This window comes from Coregonus clupeaformis, chromosome 16, assembly GCF_020615455.1.
Source record: "Coregonus clupeaformis isolate EN_2021a chromosome 16, ASM2061545v1, whole genome shotgun sequence".
NCBI lineage: Eukaryota > Metazoa > Chordata > Actinopteri > Salmoniformes > Salmonidae > Coregonus > Coregonus clupeaformis.
In genome coordinates, this window is record NC_059207.1 from 14,169,897 (window position 1) to 14,186,098 (window position 16,202).

At 46.4% G+C, this 16,202-nt stretch overlaps 1 protein-coding gene across 1 annotated transcript in view; it reads right to left on the minus strand.

Annotated features, from left to right (window-relative positions):
- LOC121585229 (EGF-like repeat and discoidin I-like domain-containing protein 3) overlaps positions 1-16,202 on the minus strand; it is a 214,043-nt gene that overhangs the window by 59,381 nt on the left and 138,460 nt on the right. Inside the window, exons 6-8 of the mRNA XM_041901673.2 lie at positions 5,171-5,326; positions 2,187-2,331; positions 1,730-1,914 (exon numbers count right to left, since the gene is read on the minus strand). Coding sequence (XP_041757607.1) covers positions 1,730-1,914; positions 2,187-2,331; positions 5,171-5,326 — 486 coding nt within the window. The remainder of the gene's footprint in view (positions 1-1,729; positions 1,915-2,186; positions 2,332-5,170; positions 5,327-16,202) is intronic.

The following is a 16,202-nucleotide window of genomic DNA, read 5'->3' on the forward strand; positions in this document are numbered from 1 at the left end:
AGAGGACAGAAAGGCCGGGGAACAACCCATCCCAGAAATGACCATCAGACACAAATGCTATGCCCTTTATTTTACTGCTCCAGAAAACAAATGATTGCTGTATTTTCACTGCAATATGTCTAGGGCCAGGAGTTTTCCTGACCATGTCACCTAACCAGCTAGAAAACTCCAGGCCCTAGTCTGGACATGTTATATAGACTACTAGAATCCAGAGTTTTGTCCTGGTCAGGTCAGGTGACAGAGTCATAACAAGAGGAACGTTTTATAACAGAGCTTTTGTAATGCCAGGATAGCATAACTCGTGTTGGATCAAGTGCAGTGTCACGGATTCTGCCGAGGCTGCCCCTCCTTGCTCGGGCAGGCTTCGGCGTTCGTCGTCACCGGAATACTAGCTACGGCCGATCTATGTTCTATGTTTCTATGTTGCACCTGTTGTCTGATTGTTACACACCTGTTGCCCATTACGTGATTACTCCTTCCCTATTTAACCCGGTGGCTCCCAATGTGTTTTGTGTGTGTTTGTTTTCGTTTCGTGTGTCGTTGGTGAGCGGGTTTGTTCCTCCCTGTGTGGAGGTGTTTTGTATTTTGGATTCTTTACTTATTCAGTAAAGTACGTTTCATTGAGTTCGGTGTCCTGCGCCTGACTTCAATCCACCGCATTACACTGACACTCGTGACATGTAGTCTGTAGGGAGAAGGTTTTATCTCCTGCCCTGGAACTTTTCAGCATCTTAAGTCAACTACGTACACTGCAATAAACAATAAGAATATACAGATGTAGAATCTTAATTTGTCAGTTTGTTACAGCATGAAAATAATCCTGCAGCAACAGGACATTTGAATTATTATGATGATCATTATGATTATGATTATGATCATAATTCATGGACATTTTTGTAAGGGAAAATCAAGTCTGAAATTCCAAAGTGGAAATTACAAACTTCAGAAGCCTTTTTTAACCTCAAGTACACTACAAGTTTAAAATGTATTGCATTGCACTAAAGTTCTCCTGCAACAGGTGATCAAATTAAGATCCTATACCTGTACTATATCTATGGTTGTTTTGAAACACTGAGTCACATCTGGCTAAGTCCCGATGATTCTAAACAGCTGTGACCTGCTCTGTTCCAACTGTTATTCTAGGCAACATCTTCTCATATACTCTCTAAGTCAGTCTCTCATGCTTTTTGGTAACGAGATACTTCTCCAGTTCCTGGGTGGACAGACTATAAGCGTCCGTTGAGGGATGCGTCTTTGCTTAAGGCCCCGGCTGGGTCGTCTGAGACAATCAGTTACCTTAATGACCACTAATAGGATAACTGTAGTGTGACAGCACGTACCGGGCTGCAGCCAAAGGTAAGAGGACTAGAGGACAGATTCACAAGCACAGTGCACGAGTGGCCGGTGTTGCTTTCAGGAGTAGTTATAGAAAAGGTGGTTGAAATAGGGCTAGTTTGAGTTATGAAGTTCTGGTGGTTAGGTTAGTAGGGGTATGATGTTTGCAAAATAAAGTTGTAAGTATGATTCTCCCATGAGCCACAAGTTCTGAATGCATATAGTATAAGTTCCTTTATGCAAGTTTCTGCCCAAAAATAACAAATTGATTTCTCCTGACCATGTGACAAGGCTATTCCTACAGTCCTCTGTTTTTCCTGGTCAGATTATGTGGCCAGGAGAAACTCCTGTTCCTATGTTTCCTTAGATGGGAAGCAGGGGGGTAGCCTCTTACCTGTAGCCACTGGGACTGGTCACTGCGTCCAGACGTCCAGGCATTGACCTTGCCCTGTTTGTCCAGACGGGCCTTGCTGGGTTCCCAGGTGAACATGTCCATGTTGAGTGTTCTGAAGAGGCTGGACGCTGTGATCTGGTAGTCCTGGATGTGGCCAGACTTCATCCCCATGGGCTCAGAGCAGCCTGGAGAAACAAAATAGTTTCTGGAAACCGTCCTTTCTACAACTGCAAATGACCTTCAATACAATACCTCCAAAGAAATAAGATTTGACAATACTCAATGGCGCCCCCTATTGTACTTCTTGAGAAATGCAGGAACTGTCCTGTTCTTCTTCCAAGAAGGGGAACTTCTACCCGCATCTAGGTGGCGCGACACCTGTGGAACCTCTAGTCAAGAATTATTCTGCTTGAACCCCTAATGGTTACAGTCAGAACTTTATGGAACTTAGACCCACCTGTGAGCTCACAGCCGAGCAGCTCCATGCGCAGGGTGCAGTGTCTCCTACAGACCTGGGGGTAGATGCGCACATATTGTGCCTCAATGGGAGGGGTAAAGGAGTTGGCAGAGGGAGCGTTGTTTTCCACATTTCCACGGAATATCTGAGGATGAAAATTATAGGACAGAAGAAGGGTTAAAAGGGATAGGAAGGGGGAAGCAAATTGTCTATCTGTAAATTGTCTCTCTGTGTACAGTCTCTCACAGTGTCTCTAGTGTCGACTCGAAACTCAACAAATTGCTGCCATTCAAGATCAACGAGCTCGAATTACTGGAAAAATAGACAATTTTTCGCACCATTTAAGCTGGTAATTTGTAAGCACACGACGTGTTTTGAATTAGTGGACCAATTACCTTGCCATACCATATAGACTGTTTTACAGTGCTATCCCAGAATTAACTAATATAGTGTTTCACAGGGCCCTCTCAGGTGAAGATATGAGTGTGTTTATGTTTGTGTGTGTGTGTCTGTGTGTGTGTTAAGGAATGCAGCTCTTTCCGGATTAATTCAGGTCAGCATTGCACAGAGGTGTACTCAAAAGGGGGGTCCCTCTGGGTCAGAGCATCAGTGAGTCAACTTTCTGGCTAGCACACTCCTACAGTCAGACTCAAAGTTCTCAGGCAAGAAAATGAACAACTGGGTTTTGAGTTTAGTCTCTCACCTCAGTGTTTTGCATGTCTCATTAATCTTACAGTTGTTAGAGTAACAACTATTACACTACCAGTCAAAAGTTTGGACACACCTACTCATTCAAGGGTTTTTCTTAATTGTTACTATTTTTTACATTGTAGAATAATAGTGAAGACATCAAAACTTTGAAATAACACATATGGAATCACGTAGTAACCAAAAAAATGATAAAACAAATCAAAATATATTTTATATTTGAGAATCTTCAAATAGCCACCCTTTGCCTTGATGACAGCTTTGCACACTCTTGGCATTCTCTCAACCAGCTTCATGAGGTAGTCACCTGGAATGCATTTCAATTAACAAGTGTGCATTCTTAAAAGTTAATTTGCGGAATTTCTTTCCTTCTTAATGCGTTTGAGCCAATCAGTTGTGTTGTGACAAGGTAGGGTTGTATACAGAAGATAGCCCTATTTGGTAAAAGACCAAGTCCATATTATGGCAAGAACAGCTCAAATAAGCAAAGAGAAACGACAGTCCATCATTACTTTAAGACATGAAGGTCAGTCAATACGGAACATTTCAAGAACTTTGAATGTTTCTTCAAGTGCAGTCGCAAAAAACATCAACCGCTATGATGGAACTGTCTCTCATGAGGACCACCATAGGAAAGGAAGTACCAGAGTTACCTCTGCTCCAGAGGATAAGTTCATTAGAGTTACCAGCCTCAGAAATTGCAGCCCAAATAAATGCTTCACAGAGTTCAAGTAACAGACACATCTCAACACCAACTGTTCAGAGGAGACTGTGTGAATCGGGCCTTCATGGTCGATTTGCTGCAAAGAAACCACTACTAAAGGACACCAATAATAAGAAGATACTTGCTTGGGCTAAGAAGCACGAGCAATGGACATTAGACCAGTGGAAATGTGTCCTTTGGTCTGGAGTCCAAATTTGAGATTTTTGGTTCCAACCGCCGTGTCTTTGTGAGATGCGGTGTGGGTGAACGGATGATCTCTGCATGTGTATTTCCCACCGTAAAACATGGAGGAGGAGGTGTTAAGCTGTGGGGGTGCTTTGATGGTGACACTGTCTGTGAAGAATTCATGCTGTGGTAGCCAACACTTAACCAGCATGGCTACCACAGCATTCTGCAGCGATATGCCATCCCATCTGGTTTGGGCTTAATGGGACTATCATTTGTTTTTCAACAGGACAATGACCCAACACACCTCCAGGCTGTGTAAGGGCTATTTGACCAAGAAGGAAAGTGATGGAGTGCTGCATCAGATGACCTGGCCTCCACAATCCCCCGACCTCAACCAAATTGAGATGGTTTGGGATGAGTCGGACCGCAGAGTGAAGGAAAAGCAGCCAACAAGTGCTCAGCATATGTGGGAACAACTTCAAGACTGTTGGAAAAGCATTCCAGGTGAAGCTGGTTGAGAGAAGAGTGGGTATTTGAAGAATCTCAAATATAAAATATATTTTCATTTGTTTAACACTTTTTTGGTTACTCCATGATTCCATATGTGCTAGTTCATCGTTTTGATGTGTTCACTATTCTTCTACAATGTAGAAAATAGTAAAAAATAAAATAAAATTAAAACTTACACGAGTAGGTGTGTCCAAATTTTTGACTGGTACTGTCTATGTTTGAGGATACCAAACATTAGGAAGACCTTCCTAATATAGAGACGCACCCCCCCTTTTGCCCTCAGAACTGCCTGAAATCGTCGGGGCATGGACTCCACAAGGTGTCAAAGATGTTCCACAGGAATGCTGGCCCATGTTGACTCCAATCCTTCCAGAGTTGTGTCATGTTGGCTGGATGTCCTTTGGGTGGTGGACCATTCTTGATACACACAGGAAACTGTTGAGCATGAAAAACCCAACAGCGTTGCAGTTCTTGACACAAACTGGTGCGCCTGGCACTTACTACCATACCCCGTTCAAAGGCACTTACATTTTTTGCCTTGCCCAATCACCCTCTGAATGGTACACGTGCACAATCCATGTCTCAATCCATTGGAGGCTGGGGTCAAAAGGGGGATGGCTGGTTGGAGGACGGGACCGGGGACATAGTGCGCTGTCAAAAATGACAGAGTGCCGGGGAGCCTATTTGGTGGCCGTTTATCCCCAAATAGTATAAAATGCAATCTAAAAGTCATAAAAAGTGGAGGGGGGTAAGTGCTAGGAAGATGAGCCCGGAGTGAGCTGGCTAATTAAAAAGCCATCTCATCATGTCCTCCACTCTGCCCTTGACTTGGTGTGTGGTCTCCAGTTGCTGTGTGTGTGTGTATGTGTCTCACCATGTCCTCGTCTGTGCCCTTGACTTTGTTTGTCCTCCAGGTCTTGCCATCATCACTGGAGGCCACTTTGTAAGACTTGACGTACTCTGGGCTGCCGATGCGCTTTGCACCCTGGGTAATTAGGCCTGTGACCCGCATCCTCCTCTGTAGGTTTATCTGTGGGGAAATAAGGGATAAAACAGCAATCAAGAACTTGGTGTGTGTGAGATTGTGTGTCTCTGTGTGACTGTGTTTGTGTGTGTACATATTCATACACATATGTGTTGTGTGTGTGTGTGTGTGTGTGTGTGTGTGTGTGTGTGTGTGTGTGTGTGTGTGTCAGGCATCCTCTGGCCATTACACTCAGATCTTTTATCTATTCCTGTCAGGGTCATCCATCGTCCTCAGGACTGTGTGTGAATGCAACGTTAGTCTATCCTCTCACACCACATCCAGCCAGCCAGCCAGCCAGCCAGCCAATCCAATCTAGCCTGTCAATATCCTGCAAAAGTCTTCAGTCAGCAGTTATTTAATTATTATTTTTAATAGCTCCATATGATGACAGCTCTGTAACAGTGGACAGACAGCCTATGGTGGTAACTAAGGACTGGTGCTGTAATAGAGGACAGCCTATGGTGGTAACTAAGGACTGGTGCTGTAATAGAGGACAGCCTATGGTGGTAACTAAGGACTGGTGCTGTAATAGAGGACAGCCTATGGTGGTAACTAAGGACTGGTGCTGTAATAGAGGACAGCCTATGGTGGTAACTAAGGACTGGTGCTGTAATAGAGGACAGCCTATGGTGGTAACTAAGGACTGGTGCTGTAACAGAGGACAGCCTATGGTGGTAACTAAGGACTGGTGCTGTAATAGAGGACAACCTATGGTGGTAACTAAGGACTGGTGTTATAATAGAGGACAGCCTATGGTGGTAACTAAGGACTGGTGCTGTAATAGAGGACAGCCTATGGTGGTAACTAAGGACTGGTGCTGTAATAGAGGACAGCCTATGGTGGTAACTAAGGACTGGTGCTGTAATAGAGGACAGCCTATGGTGGTAACTAAGGACTGGTGCTGTGCTGAGTGAATTGAACACGTACGGAAAGAAGCAAAGACAGGGGCAAACACGCATGCAGACACAAACACGTACACAAAGGCACAGACTCACACATGCACACACACACACGCACACACACACACACACACACACACACACACACACACACTCTCAGATTAATCTTTTAGCAGTCTGATATATTTACACAAAAAAAAAAAAAAAAAAAACTGGGTCAAAATAATATTAGACCAGTGTTAAGGTATATTTGGCAATTGCTACTTCCTCACGACGGCTGCTACCACACCTAACACCCTGGGGTGAGATTAGGGGAAACCCAAATGAACTGTGTCCCACAAGAATGAGAGACATCATACTGTGAAAACCAAAAAGGCCCCTGTTCATGATAATGATGGAAAGACAACATTTTCTTGGAACAACACCAAAAGGGCCCAACTTAGCCTCTGCAAGCATGAGTATGCACTCTGAGCATGTACTTCTTCACTTGCAGACTACAGTAACTCAAGTCTTGTTGGTAAATTCTTACACAGCATCCTCAATGCAATCAAAGCAACAGTGAACCCCCACTTATTCTCCACTTATCTATTGTTTTTCTCATATTCTGGAGAACAACAGTAACATCTTCTCTCTCTCTCATTAGTCTACCGTGACTAAAAGGTTTCGTGCTCAGGTAATTGGTGTGATTCTTTGCACGGATAATGACCACTTACAAACACGCTTATGTCACTCTACATAATACTGATGCTGCCTTAGTTCACACTGAGTGAGGCTCTGTTGAGAACATCTGCCTGGATACTGCTCAGCGGTGATTGTCAGTTTGAGGAAATTGATTCAGTAAGAGCCGACTGACATAAAAGGCCCATAATTCCCCCGGCCGTATATCAAAATGACACTGCATAACATGAGGATAATTTTCCCCATCATGATCTCAATTCGGCAGTGACAGGGATACGAGAAGAGCTCAACGTGAACTCCATGGGGGTGGGAGGTCTGGAAGAGATGGCGCAGTCGAGAGTCTCTGAGACGGGGAAGGGTTTGAGGTCAGATGGCCCCTCATCTGCCGCCATCATGGCTGCTCTTCAAATGTTTGTCCCCCGCTGCTGCTTATATCCTGTACAGCGGGACCTCACTTATTTGTACATTCCTTCACAGTTTCCCCACTGACAGTGAAGTGTAAGTATGTACTCAAAACAAACCGACCACCCTTCATAAAACACAACCATTAAACCCATCTGCAAACAATATATGAGTAAGATGTCTCCTGCTTCTTGAGTAAGATGTCTCCTGCTTCTTGAGTAAGATGTCTCCTGCTTCTTGAGTAAGATATTTCCTGCTTTTTGAGTAAGATGTCTCCTGCTTATTGAGTAAAATATTTCCTGCTTCTTGAGTAAGATGTCTCCTGCTTCTTGAGTAAGATGTCTCCTGCCTCTTGAGTAAGATGTCTCCTGCTTCTTGAATAAGATGTCTCCTGCTTCTTGAATAAGATGTCTCCTGCTTCTTGAGTAAGATGTCTCCTGCTTCTTGAGTAAGATGTCTCCTGCTTTTTGAGTAAGATGTCTCCTGCTTATTGAGTAAAATATTTCCTGCTTCTTGAGTAAGATGTCTCCTGCTTCTTGAGTAAGATGTCTCCTGCCTCTTGAGTAAGATGTCTCCTGCTTCTTGAATAAGATGTCTCCTGCTTCTTGAGTAAGATGCCTCCTGCCTCTTGAATAAGATGTCTCCTGCTTCTTGAGTAAGATGCCTCCTGCCTCTTGAGTAAGATGTCAGACAGAAATGAGACTGGGTGTTATCAGCAACTGAGGCCTTCCAGCTCACTGCTGTAGTTCACATCACTCCACTATTAAACTGGAATTTAAAGTTATTCTTCCGTCCTTAAAATCTGCAACTCTTTTATACAGTAATTGTTTGAAAATGGTCAATTAGTTTAGGTAATGGTCTCCTCGACAAGCATTTATTTTATTTCCCTGTGGTCTTTTGAAGTGGGAGAGCAGCTGCCAAAGTATTCAAGGCCTAAATGGAGGAAGGATTGCGTTTTAAGCCCCTAATGTGGCACATCGGTTGAGTCACGGTGATCCATCCCCCCTCACCACTGACACTGTGTCATTCACACAGGCTGTAATAATGGCCCTACACATTCTTTAGAGTCATAATGGACCAGTCACATACTGTGTTCTTGTCAGAATTAAGAACATGTTTTCACGCCAGGCTGATTAGTTCCGCTGACTTAGTAGACACCTAACGCTGTGAATGTGAATGCCGTTTCTCTGCAGTGCTTTAAACTTTAAAGCTTAGTGTGTGGAGGAAGTCAGCACTGAACTGTAAAAATGACTGATCATGATTATTACTTCATTTAATTCATGTTGTTCACATTTGTTCATACTATACTTTGATATGATAAACCAAGTGAGGTGTTTTGCAGTGCAGTGCCTACATATGTAGGATCTTAATTTGATCCCTCTTTTGTTACTGAGAATTTTCCTTCACTGCAGGAAATGCAGATGAGCTTCGTGATTTACATAAATTCACTGAAAATCCACACTAACACGGTTATTAATAAATAGTATCGCACTTTTCATGTAACTTACTTCTGGTCAGCTAACAGCCTAACCACTGATACAAGCAACATTATGGACTAAACTTTAAAATCCTGTTGCCGCAGGATTATTTTGCTGTGACAATATAGGTCAAATAAGATCCTACATCTGTACATGAAATAATGTACTTCAACATACAGTGAGGGAAAAAAGTATTTGACCCCTCTGCAAAACATGACTTAGTACTTGGTGGCAAAACCCTTGTTGGCAATCACAGAGGTCAGACATTTCTTGTAGTTGGCCACTAGGTTTGCATACATCTCAGGAGGGATTTTGTTCCACTCCTCTTTGCAGATCTTCTCCAAGTCATTAAGGTTTTGAGGCTGACGTTTGGCAACTCGAACCTTCAGCTCCCTCCACAGATTTTCTAAGGGACTAAGGTCTGGAGACTGGCTAGGCCACTCCAGGACCTTAATGTGCTTCTTCTTGAGCCACTCCTTTGTTGCCTTGGCTGTGTGTTTTGGGTCATTGTCATGCTGGAATACCCATCACTGACCCATTTTCAATGCCCTGGCTGAGGGAAGGAGTTTCTCACCCAATATTTGACGGTATATGGCCCCGTCCATCGTCACTTTGATGCGGTGAAGTTGTCCTGTCCCCTTAGCAGAAAAACACCCCCAAAGCATAATGTTTCCATCTCCATGTTTGACGGTGGGGATGGTGTTCTTGGGGTCATAGGCAGCATTCCTCCTCCTCCAAACACGGCGAGTTGAGTTGATGCCAAAGAGCTAGATTTTGGTCTCATCTGACCACAACACTTTCACCCAGTTCTCCTCTGAATCATTCAGATGTTCATTGGCAAACTTCAAACGGCCCTGTATATGTGCTTTCTTGAGCAGGGGGACCTTGCGGGCGCTGCAGGATTTCAGTCCTTCACGGCGTAGTGTGTTACCAATTGTTTTCTTGGTGACTATGGTCTCAGCTGCCTTGAGATCATTGACAAGATCATCCCATGTAGTTCTGGGCTGATTCCTCACCATTCTCATGATCATTGCAACTCCACGAGGTGAGATCTTGCATGGAGCCCCAGGCCGAGGGAGATTGACAGTTCTTTTGTGTTTCTTCCATTTACGAATAATCACACCAACTGTTGTCACCTTCTCACCAAGCTGCTTGGCGATGATCTTGTAGCCCATTCCAGCCTTGTGTAGGTCTACAATCTTGTCCCTGACATCCTTGGAGAGCTTGGCCATGGTGAAGTTTGGAATCTGATTGATTGATTGCTTCTGTGGACAGGTGTCTTTTATACAGGTAACAAGCTGAGATTAGGAGCACTCCCTTTAAGAGTGTGCTCCTAATCTCAGCTCGTTACCTGTATAAAAGACACCTGGGAGCCAGAAATCAAATACTTATTTCCCTCATTAAAATGCAAATCAATTTATAACTTTTTTGACATGCGTTTTTCTGGATTTTTGTTGTTGTTATTCTGACAACCAAAACACTGTTCAAATAAACCTACCATTAAAATTATAGACTGATCATTTCTTTGTCAGTGGGCAAACGTACAAAATCAGCAGGGGATCAAATACTTTTTTCCCTTTTTTTCGAGTAAAGTATGTTGTGAACTGCTAAGAAAAACAGCCTTTATAGGGGCAGGCAAGTTTGAGCAAAAACAGCAAAAACAGCTTGTGAAAGAACAATAGTAGTTCAGACTAAAAGTAACAATGACATTGTATTTATTTAGGAGAGCCCAATTGAGACCAGGGTCTCATTCTCAAAGGTGCCCTGAGAACAAACAACTCACAAACATGATAAATCAATCAATCAATACAACAGCAAAAAATTAACTGCAGAATAGAGCCGATACAGACACACCACCCCTCACTAACACTAATAAACCACCACAATCAACCAAAACACTAATAAACCACCACAATCAACCAAAACAATAAGAAACCACCACAATCAACCAAAACAATAAGAAACCACCACAATCAACCAAAACACTAATAAACCACCACAATCAACCAAAACAATAAGAAACCACCACAATCATCCAAAACACTAATAAACCAACACAATCAACCAAAACACTAATAAACCAACACAATCAACCAAAACACTAATAAACCAACACAATCAACCAAAACACTAATAAACCACCACAATCAAAACACTAATAAACCACCACAATCAACCAAAACACAAATAAACCACCACAATAAACCAAAACACTTATAAACAACCAAAATCAACCAAAACACTTGCAAAACCCTTGTATATTGAAATAAAGTTCAATATACAACTCCATTGATATCCTCAGAGTTGCAGACGAGAATTGGAAAGTACAATGGGTGCTGAAAGGACAAAGACAACAAATAAAAAACATATTTTCAACATAAAAATGCTACTAAAAATAATTTACTGAAACTTGTTAGAAATGAGTCACCCATGATTCACCAAACAATATTTTGAAAGAGGAAGCAAAGTACTTTAAGCATATGTTTTCATTTCAGTCTCCTCCATCTCCACTAACCAAAGTTATTTGTATGGAGAAAAAAAAATCTATTAATAATATAAAATTAAGAGCTGTACAGAAAGACTCATGTGAAGGCCAAATTACAGAGGAGGAACTTATTGATGCAATTAAAGCCTTTAAGTTTGGGAAAACTCCAGGGCTGGATGGCATGCCCGTGGAGGTATACCAAACCTTTAATTATATACTAGAGGACCGTTATTATCATGTTTTAACCACTACTATAACAATGGTAGATTATCAGATACTCAACAAGAAGATCTGATTTCATTATTACTGAAACAGGATCCAAGTGGTACACATTAAAATGCATTCCATTAAAAAAATTGGAGGCCCCTTACACTTCAGTGTTGTGATGCAAAAATGTTCGCAAAATGCATTGCCATGGAATTAAAAAGGTATTGTCGGATATAATTAATCCTAATCAGACATGTTTTTTACATGGTCGAGACATTGGAGTTAATATAAGACAAGTACTGGAAACAATAGAATACTATGTGTGGTGAGTGTGGTGAAAGGAGTCAGGCGCAGGAGGGTAATCACCGAATACAGAGTTTATTCCTTCGTTGACACACAAATGCGCTCCAATAGCGATCAACGAAACAGGCACAGGGGAAACAAACATCCCTAGCAATTACACTGTAACGGAATCCAAGAATACATTGGCACAGGGGGAAAAACTAGCCTGACAACACAATGTTATGAGTAGCTCCACCGAGCTACATTATTCTCACAATTAACAATCACCCACAAGGACAAGGGGGCAGAGGGAACACTTATACACAAACTAATTAGGGGATAGGAACCAGGTGTGTGTGATTGACAAGACGAGACAATTGTGATGATGATTGGGGCGGCAGTGGTTAGTAAGCCGGTGACGACGAACGCCGAAGCCTGCCCGAACAAGGAGGGGAGGCAGCCTCGGCCGAAGTCGTGACAGTACCCCCACTTGACGCACAGCTCCAGCAGCGCGCCGACCCCGGCCTCGGAGGACGCTAGGAGGACGCGGAGCAGGGCGAGCCGGATGGCGACGGTGGAAATCCCGCAACAGAGAGGGATCAAGGATATCCCTCACCGGGACCCAGCACCGTTCCTCCGGACCGTACCCCTCCCACTCCACGAGGTACTGAAGGCCCCCCACCCGACGCCTCGAATCCAGGATGGAGCGGACAGAGTACGCCGGGGCCCCCTCAATGTCCAGAGGAGGTGGAGGAACCTCCCACATCTCAGACTCCTGGAGTGGACCAACCACCACCGGCCTGAGGAGAGACACATGAAATGAGGTGTTAATACGGTAATAAGGGGGGAGTAACAACCTATACCTACACTCGTTGATTCTCCTCAGGACTTTGTATGGCCCCACAAACCGCGGGCTCAGCTTCCGGCAGGGCAGGCGGATGGGCAGATTCCGGGTCGAGAGCCAGAACGAGAGCCCGGTACGAAGATCGGGGCCTCACTGCGGTGACGGTCAGCGTTGACCTTCTGACGATGCACGGCGCGCTGGAGGTGAGCGTGGGAAGCGTCCCACGTCTCCTCCGCGTGCCAAAACCAGTCATCCACCGCAGGCGCCTCGGTCTGGCTCTGGTGCCACGGGGCCAGAACTGGTTGGTAACCTAAAACACATTGAAATGGTGTTAGGTTAGTAGAGGAGTGGCGGAGAGAGTTCTGGGCATATTCTGCCCATGGCAAGAACACCGACCACTCCCCGGGCCGGTCCTGGCAGTAGGACCGCAGGAACCTACCCACATCCTGATTTACTCGTTCCACCTGCCCATTTGACTCGGGGTGGAACCTAGAGGTCAGGCTGACCGAGACCCCCAGACGTTCCATGAACGCCTTCCAAACCTTGGACGTGAACTGGGGACCTCGGTCGGACACTATATCCTCTGGCACCCCGTAGTGCCGGATGACGTAAGTGGACAGGGCCTCCGCAGTCTGCAGGGCCGTGGGGAGACCGGGCAGAGGTAGGAGGCGGCAGGACTTGGAGAGGCGGTCCACAACGACCAGGATGGTGGTGTTACCTTGGGAGGAAGGGAAGATCAGTCAGAAAATCAATGCTAAGGTGAGACCATGGTCGTTGTGGAACTGGTAACGGTTGTAGCTTACCCGCTGGGAGGTGCCTAGGCGCCTTACTCTGGGCACACCAAGCAGGAGGAGACGTACACTCTCACGTCCTTAGCCAAGGTAGGCCACCAGTACTTTCCGCTCCACCAGTGCACTTTACGACCGATACCTGGGTGACCAGAGGAGGGTGACGTGTGTGCCCAGAAGATCAGACGATCACGGATAAGAGCAGGCACGTAACGCAGCCCAGCTGGACACTGCAGTGGAGATGGATCTGTGCATAGTGCCCGCTCTATATCCGCGTCCATCGCCCATACTACCGGCACCACAATGCAGGAGGCCGGGAGCATGGGGGTGTTGTCTCTGGGCCTCTCCTCTGTGTCATACAGCCGGGACAGTGCGTCTGCCTTCACATTCTTCGTACCCGGAATGTATGATAGTGTAAAATCAAACCGGGTGAAAAATAGGCCCCACCTGGCCTGGCGAGGGTTCAGCCTCCTCGCTGCCCGGATGTCCTTCAGGTTACGGTGGTCCGTCCAGATGAGGAAAGGGTGTTTCGCCACTTCGAGCCAATGCCTCCACACGGTCAAAGCCCGGACAACAGCCAACAGCTCCCGATCACCAACGTCGTAGTTCTGCTCCGCCGGGCTGAGCTTCTTCAAGAAGAAGGCACAGGGGCGGAGCTTGGATGGCGTGCCTCAGCGTTGGGATAGGACAGTGCCTATCCCTACCTCGGATGCATCCACCTCCATTACGAACGGTAGTGATGGATAGGGGTGGGCCAGTACCGGAGCTGAGGTGAAGAGACCCCGCAGTCTCCTGAAGGCCAGATCCGCCTCAGCAGACCAGCGGAGCCAGGACGGCCCACCCTTCAACAGGGATGTGATGGGAGCTGCGACCTTGCCAAAGCCCCGGATAAACCTTCGGTAGTAGTTGGCAAAGCCAAGGAATCGCTGCACCTCCTTAACCATGGTTGGAGTCGGCCAATTACGCACGGCTTAAATGTGATCTCCCTCCATCTCCACACCTGAGGTGGTAATGCGGTATCCGAGGAAGGAGACAGACTGCTGGCTTAAAGGTCATTTTCCAACAGTCTGACCAGCACTTTGCGAACCAGGGACACATGCTCGGCGCGAGTAGCGGAATACACCAGGATGTCATCGATGTAGACCACTACACCGCGACCAAGCATGTCCCGATACACCTCGTTCACAAAGGACTGGAAGACGGATGGAGCATTCATCAAACCGTAGGGCATCACCAGGTATTCATAATTTCCCGTGGTTGTGCTGAATGCCATCTTCCACTCAACACGCACCAGGTTGTACGCACTACTGAGATCTAGCTTTGTGAAAAAGCGCGCCCCATGCATTGACTCGATCACTGAAGGAATGAGGGGGAGAGGATAACTAAATCTAATCGTCTCCTTGTTCAGTGATCTATAATCAATGCACGGGCACAGACCGCCGTCTTTCTTCTTCACAATGAAGAAACTCGAGGAGGCGGGTGAAGTGGAGGGACGTATGTACCCCTGGCCCAGGGACTCAGAGACGTATGTTTCCATAGCCTCCGATTCAGCCTGCGACAGGGGCTACACATGACTCCTGGGAGGTACAGCGTCTACCCGAAGGTCTTTCGCGCAATCCCCCGCCCGATGAGGTGGTAATTTAGTAGCACGCGTCTTGGAAAACGTGTGCGCCAAATCAAAGTATTCGGGGGGAATGCGCACGGTGGAGGTACCATCTGGACTTTCCACCGTGGTTGCACCAACGGAAACATCTAGACACCTACCCTGACATTCACGCGACCACCCCGTGAGAGCCCTCTGTGGGCATGAGAAGGTGGGGTTGTGGAGTGCTAGCCAAGGGATACCTAATACCACAGGGAAAGCAGGAGATTCAATAATCGAAAAAATTACCTGCTCACAATGAGTCTCCTGGGTGATCATGGTGACCGGTATAGTGACTTACGTAACAAACCCGGACCCTAATGATCGACTATCGAGTGCTCTGATGGGGAGTGGAATGGAGAGGGGAACCAATGAAATGCCTTGACGGCATGCGAATGCCCTGTCCATAAAGTTCCCAGCTGCGCCTGAATCGAGTAGCGCCTTAAACTGGGGAACTACCATGTGATCGAGAAAGTGGATATGTAGGGTACAGTGCGCAACAGAGGGCTCTGAACAAGTGTGGGTGTTCGATACCTGGGGTGATGCGTGAGTGCCCTGCCTGCCGCCTCCCAGCCCGGTTGACTACGACGTGTGGTGTACTGTCCCTTCATGCCACCAGAGTGGCACTGTCGCTGTCCTCCTCTGCTCTCTCGGCTGGCGGCTCCACCCAGCCCCATCGGCTCGGGATCCGAGTCGTCCGGGGTGGAAACGGGCAGACCCCTACCAGGACGTCCTCTGGCTGCCAGCAGGTTGTCCAAACGAATGGCCATGTCCACCAGTTTATTGAAGGACAACATGGTGTCCCGGCAGGTTAGCTCCCGTCGGACGTCCTCCCGCAGATGGCACCGGAAATGGTCGATCAGGGCCCGCTCGTTCCACCCGGACCCCGCTGCCAGCGTCCGAAACTCCAACGTGAAGTCCTGCATGGTCCTCGTCCCCTGCCTAAGGTGGACCAGCCACTCACCCACCTCTCGACCCTTGGTCGGGTGATCGAAGACCACCCGAAAGAGGCGAGTGAACTTCCTGTAGTCCTCCAACGCGGCTCCTCCCTCATTCCACACCGCGTTGGCCCACTCCAGGGATTTCCCATAGAGGCAGGAAATGAGGAAGGACACCTTCTCCCGCTCCGATGGCGCCGGTCTGAGGTTGGGGAAGTAAAGCTCCAATTGGAGGA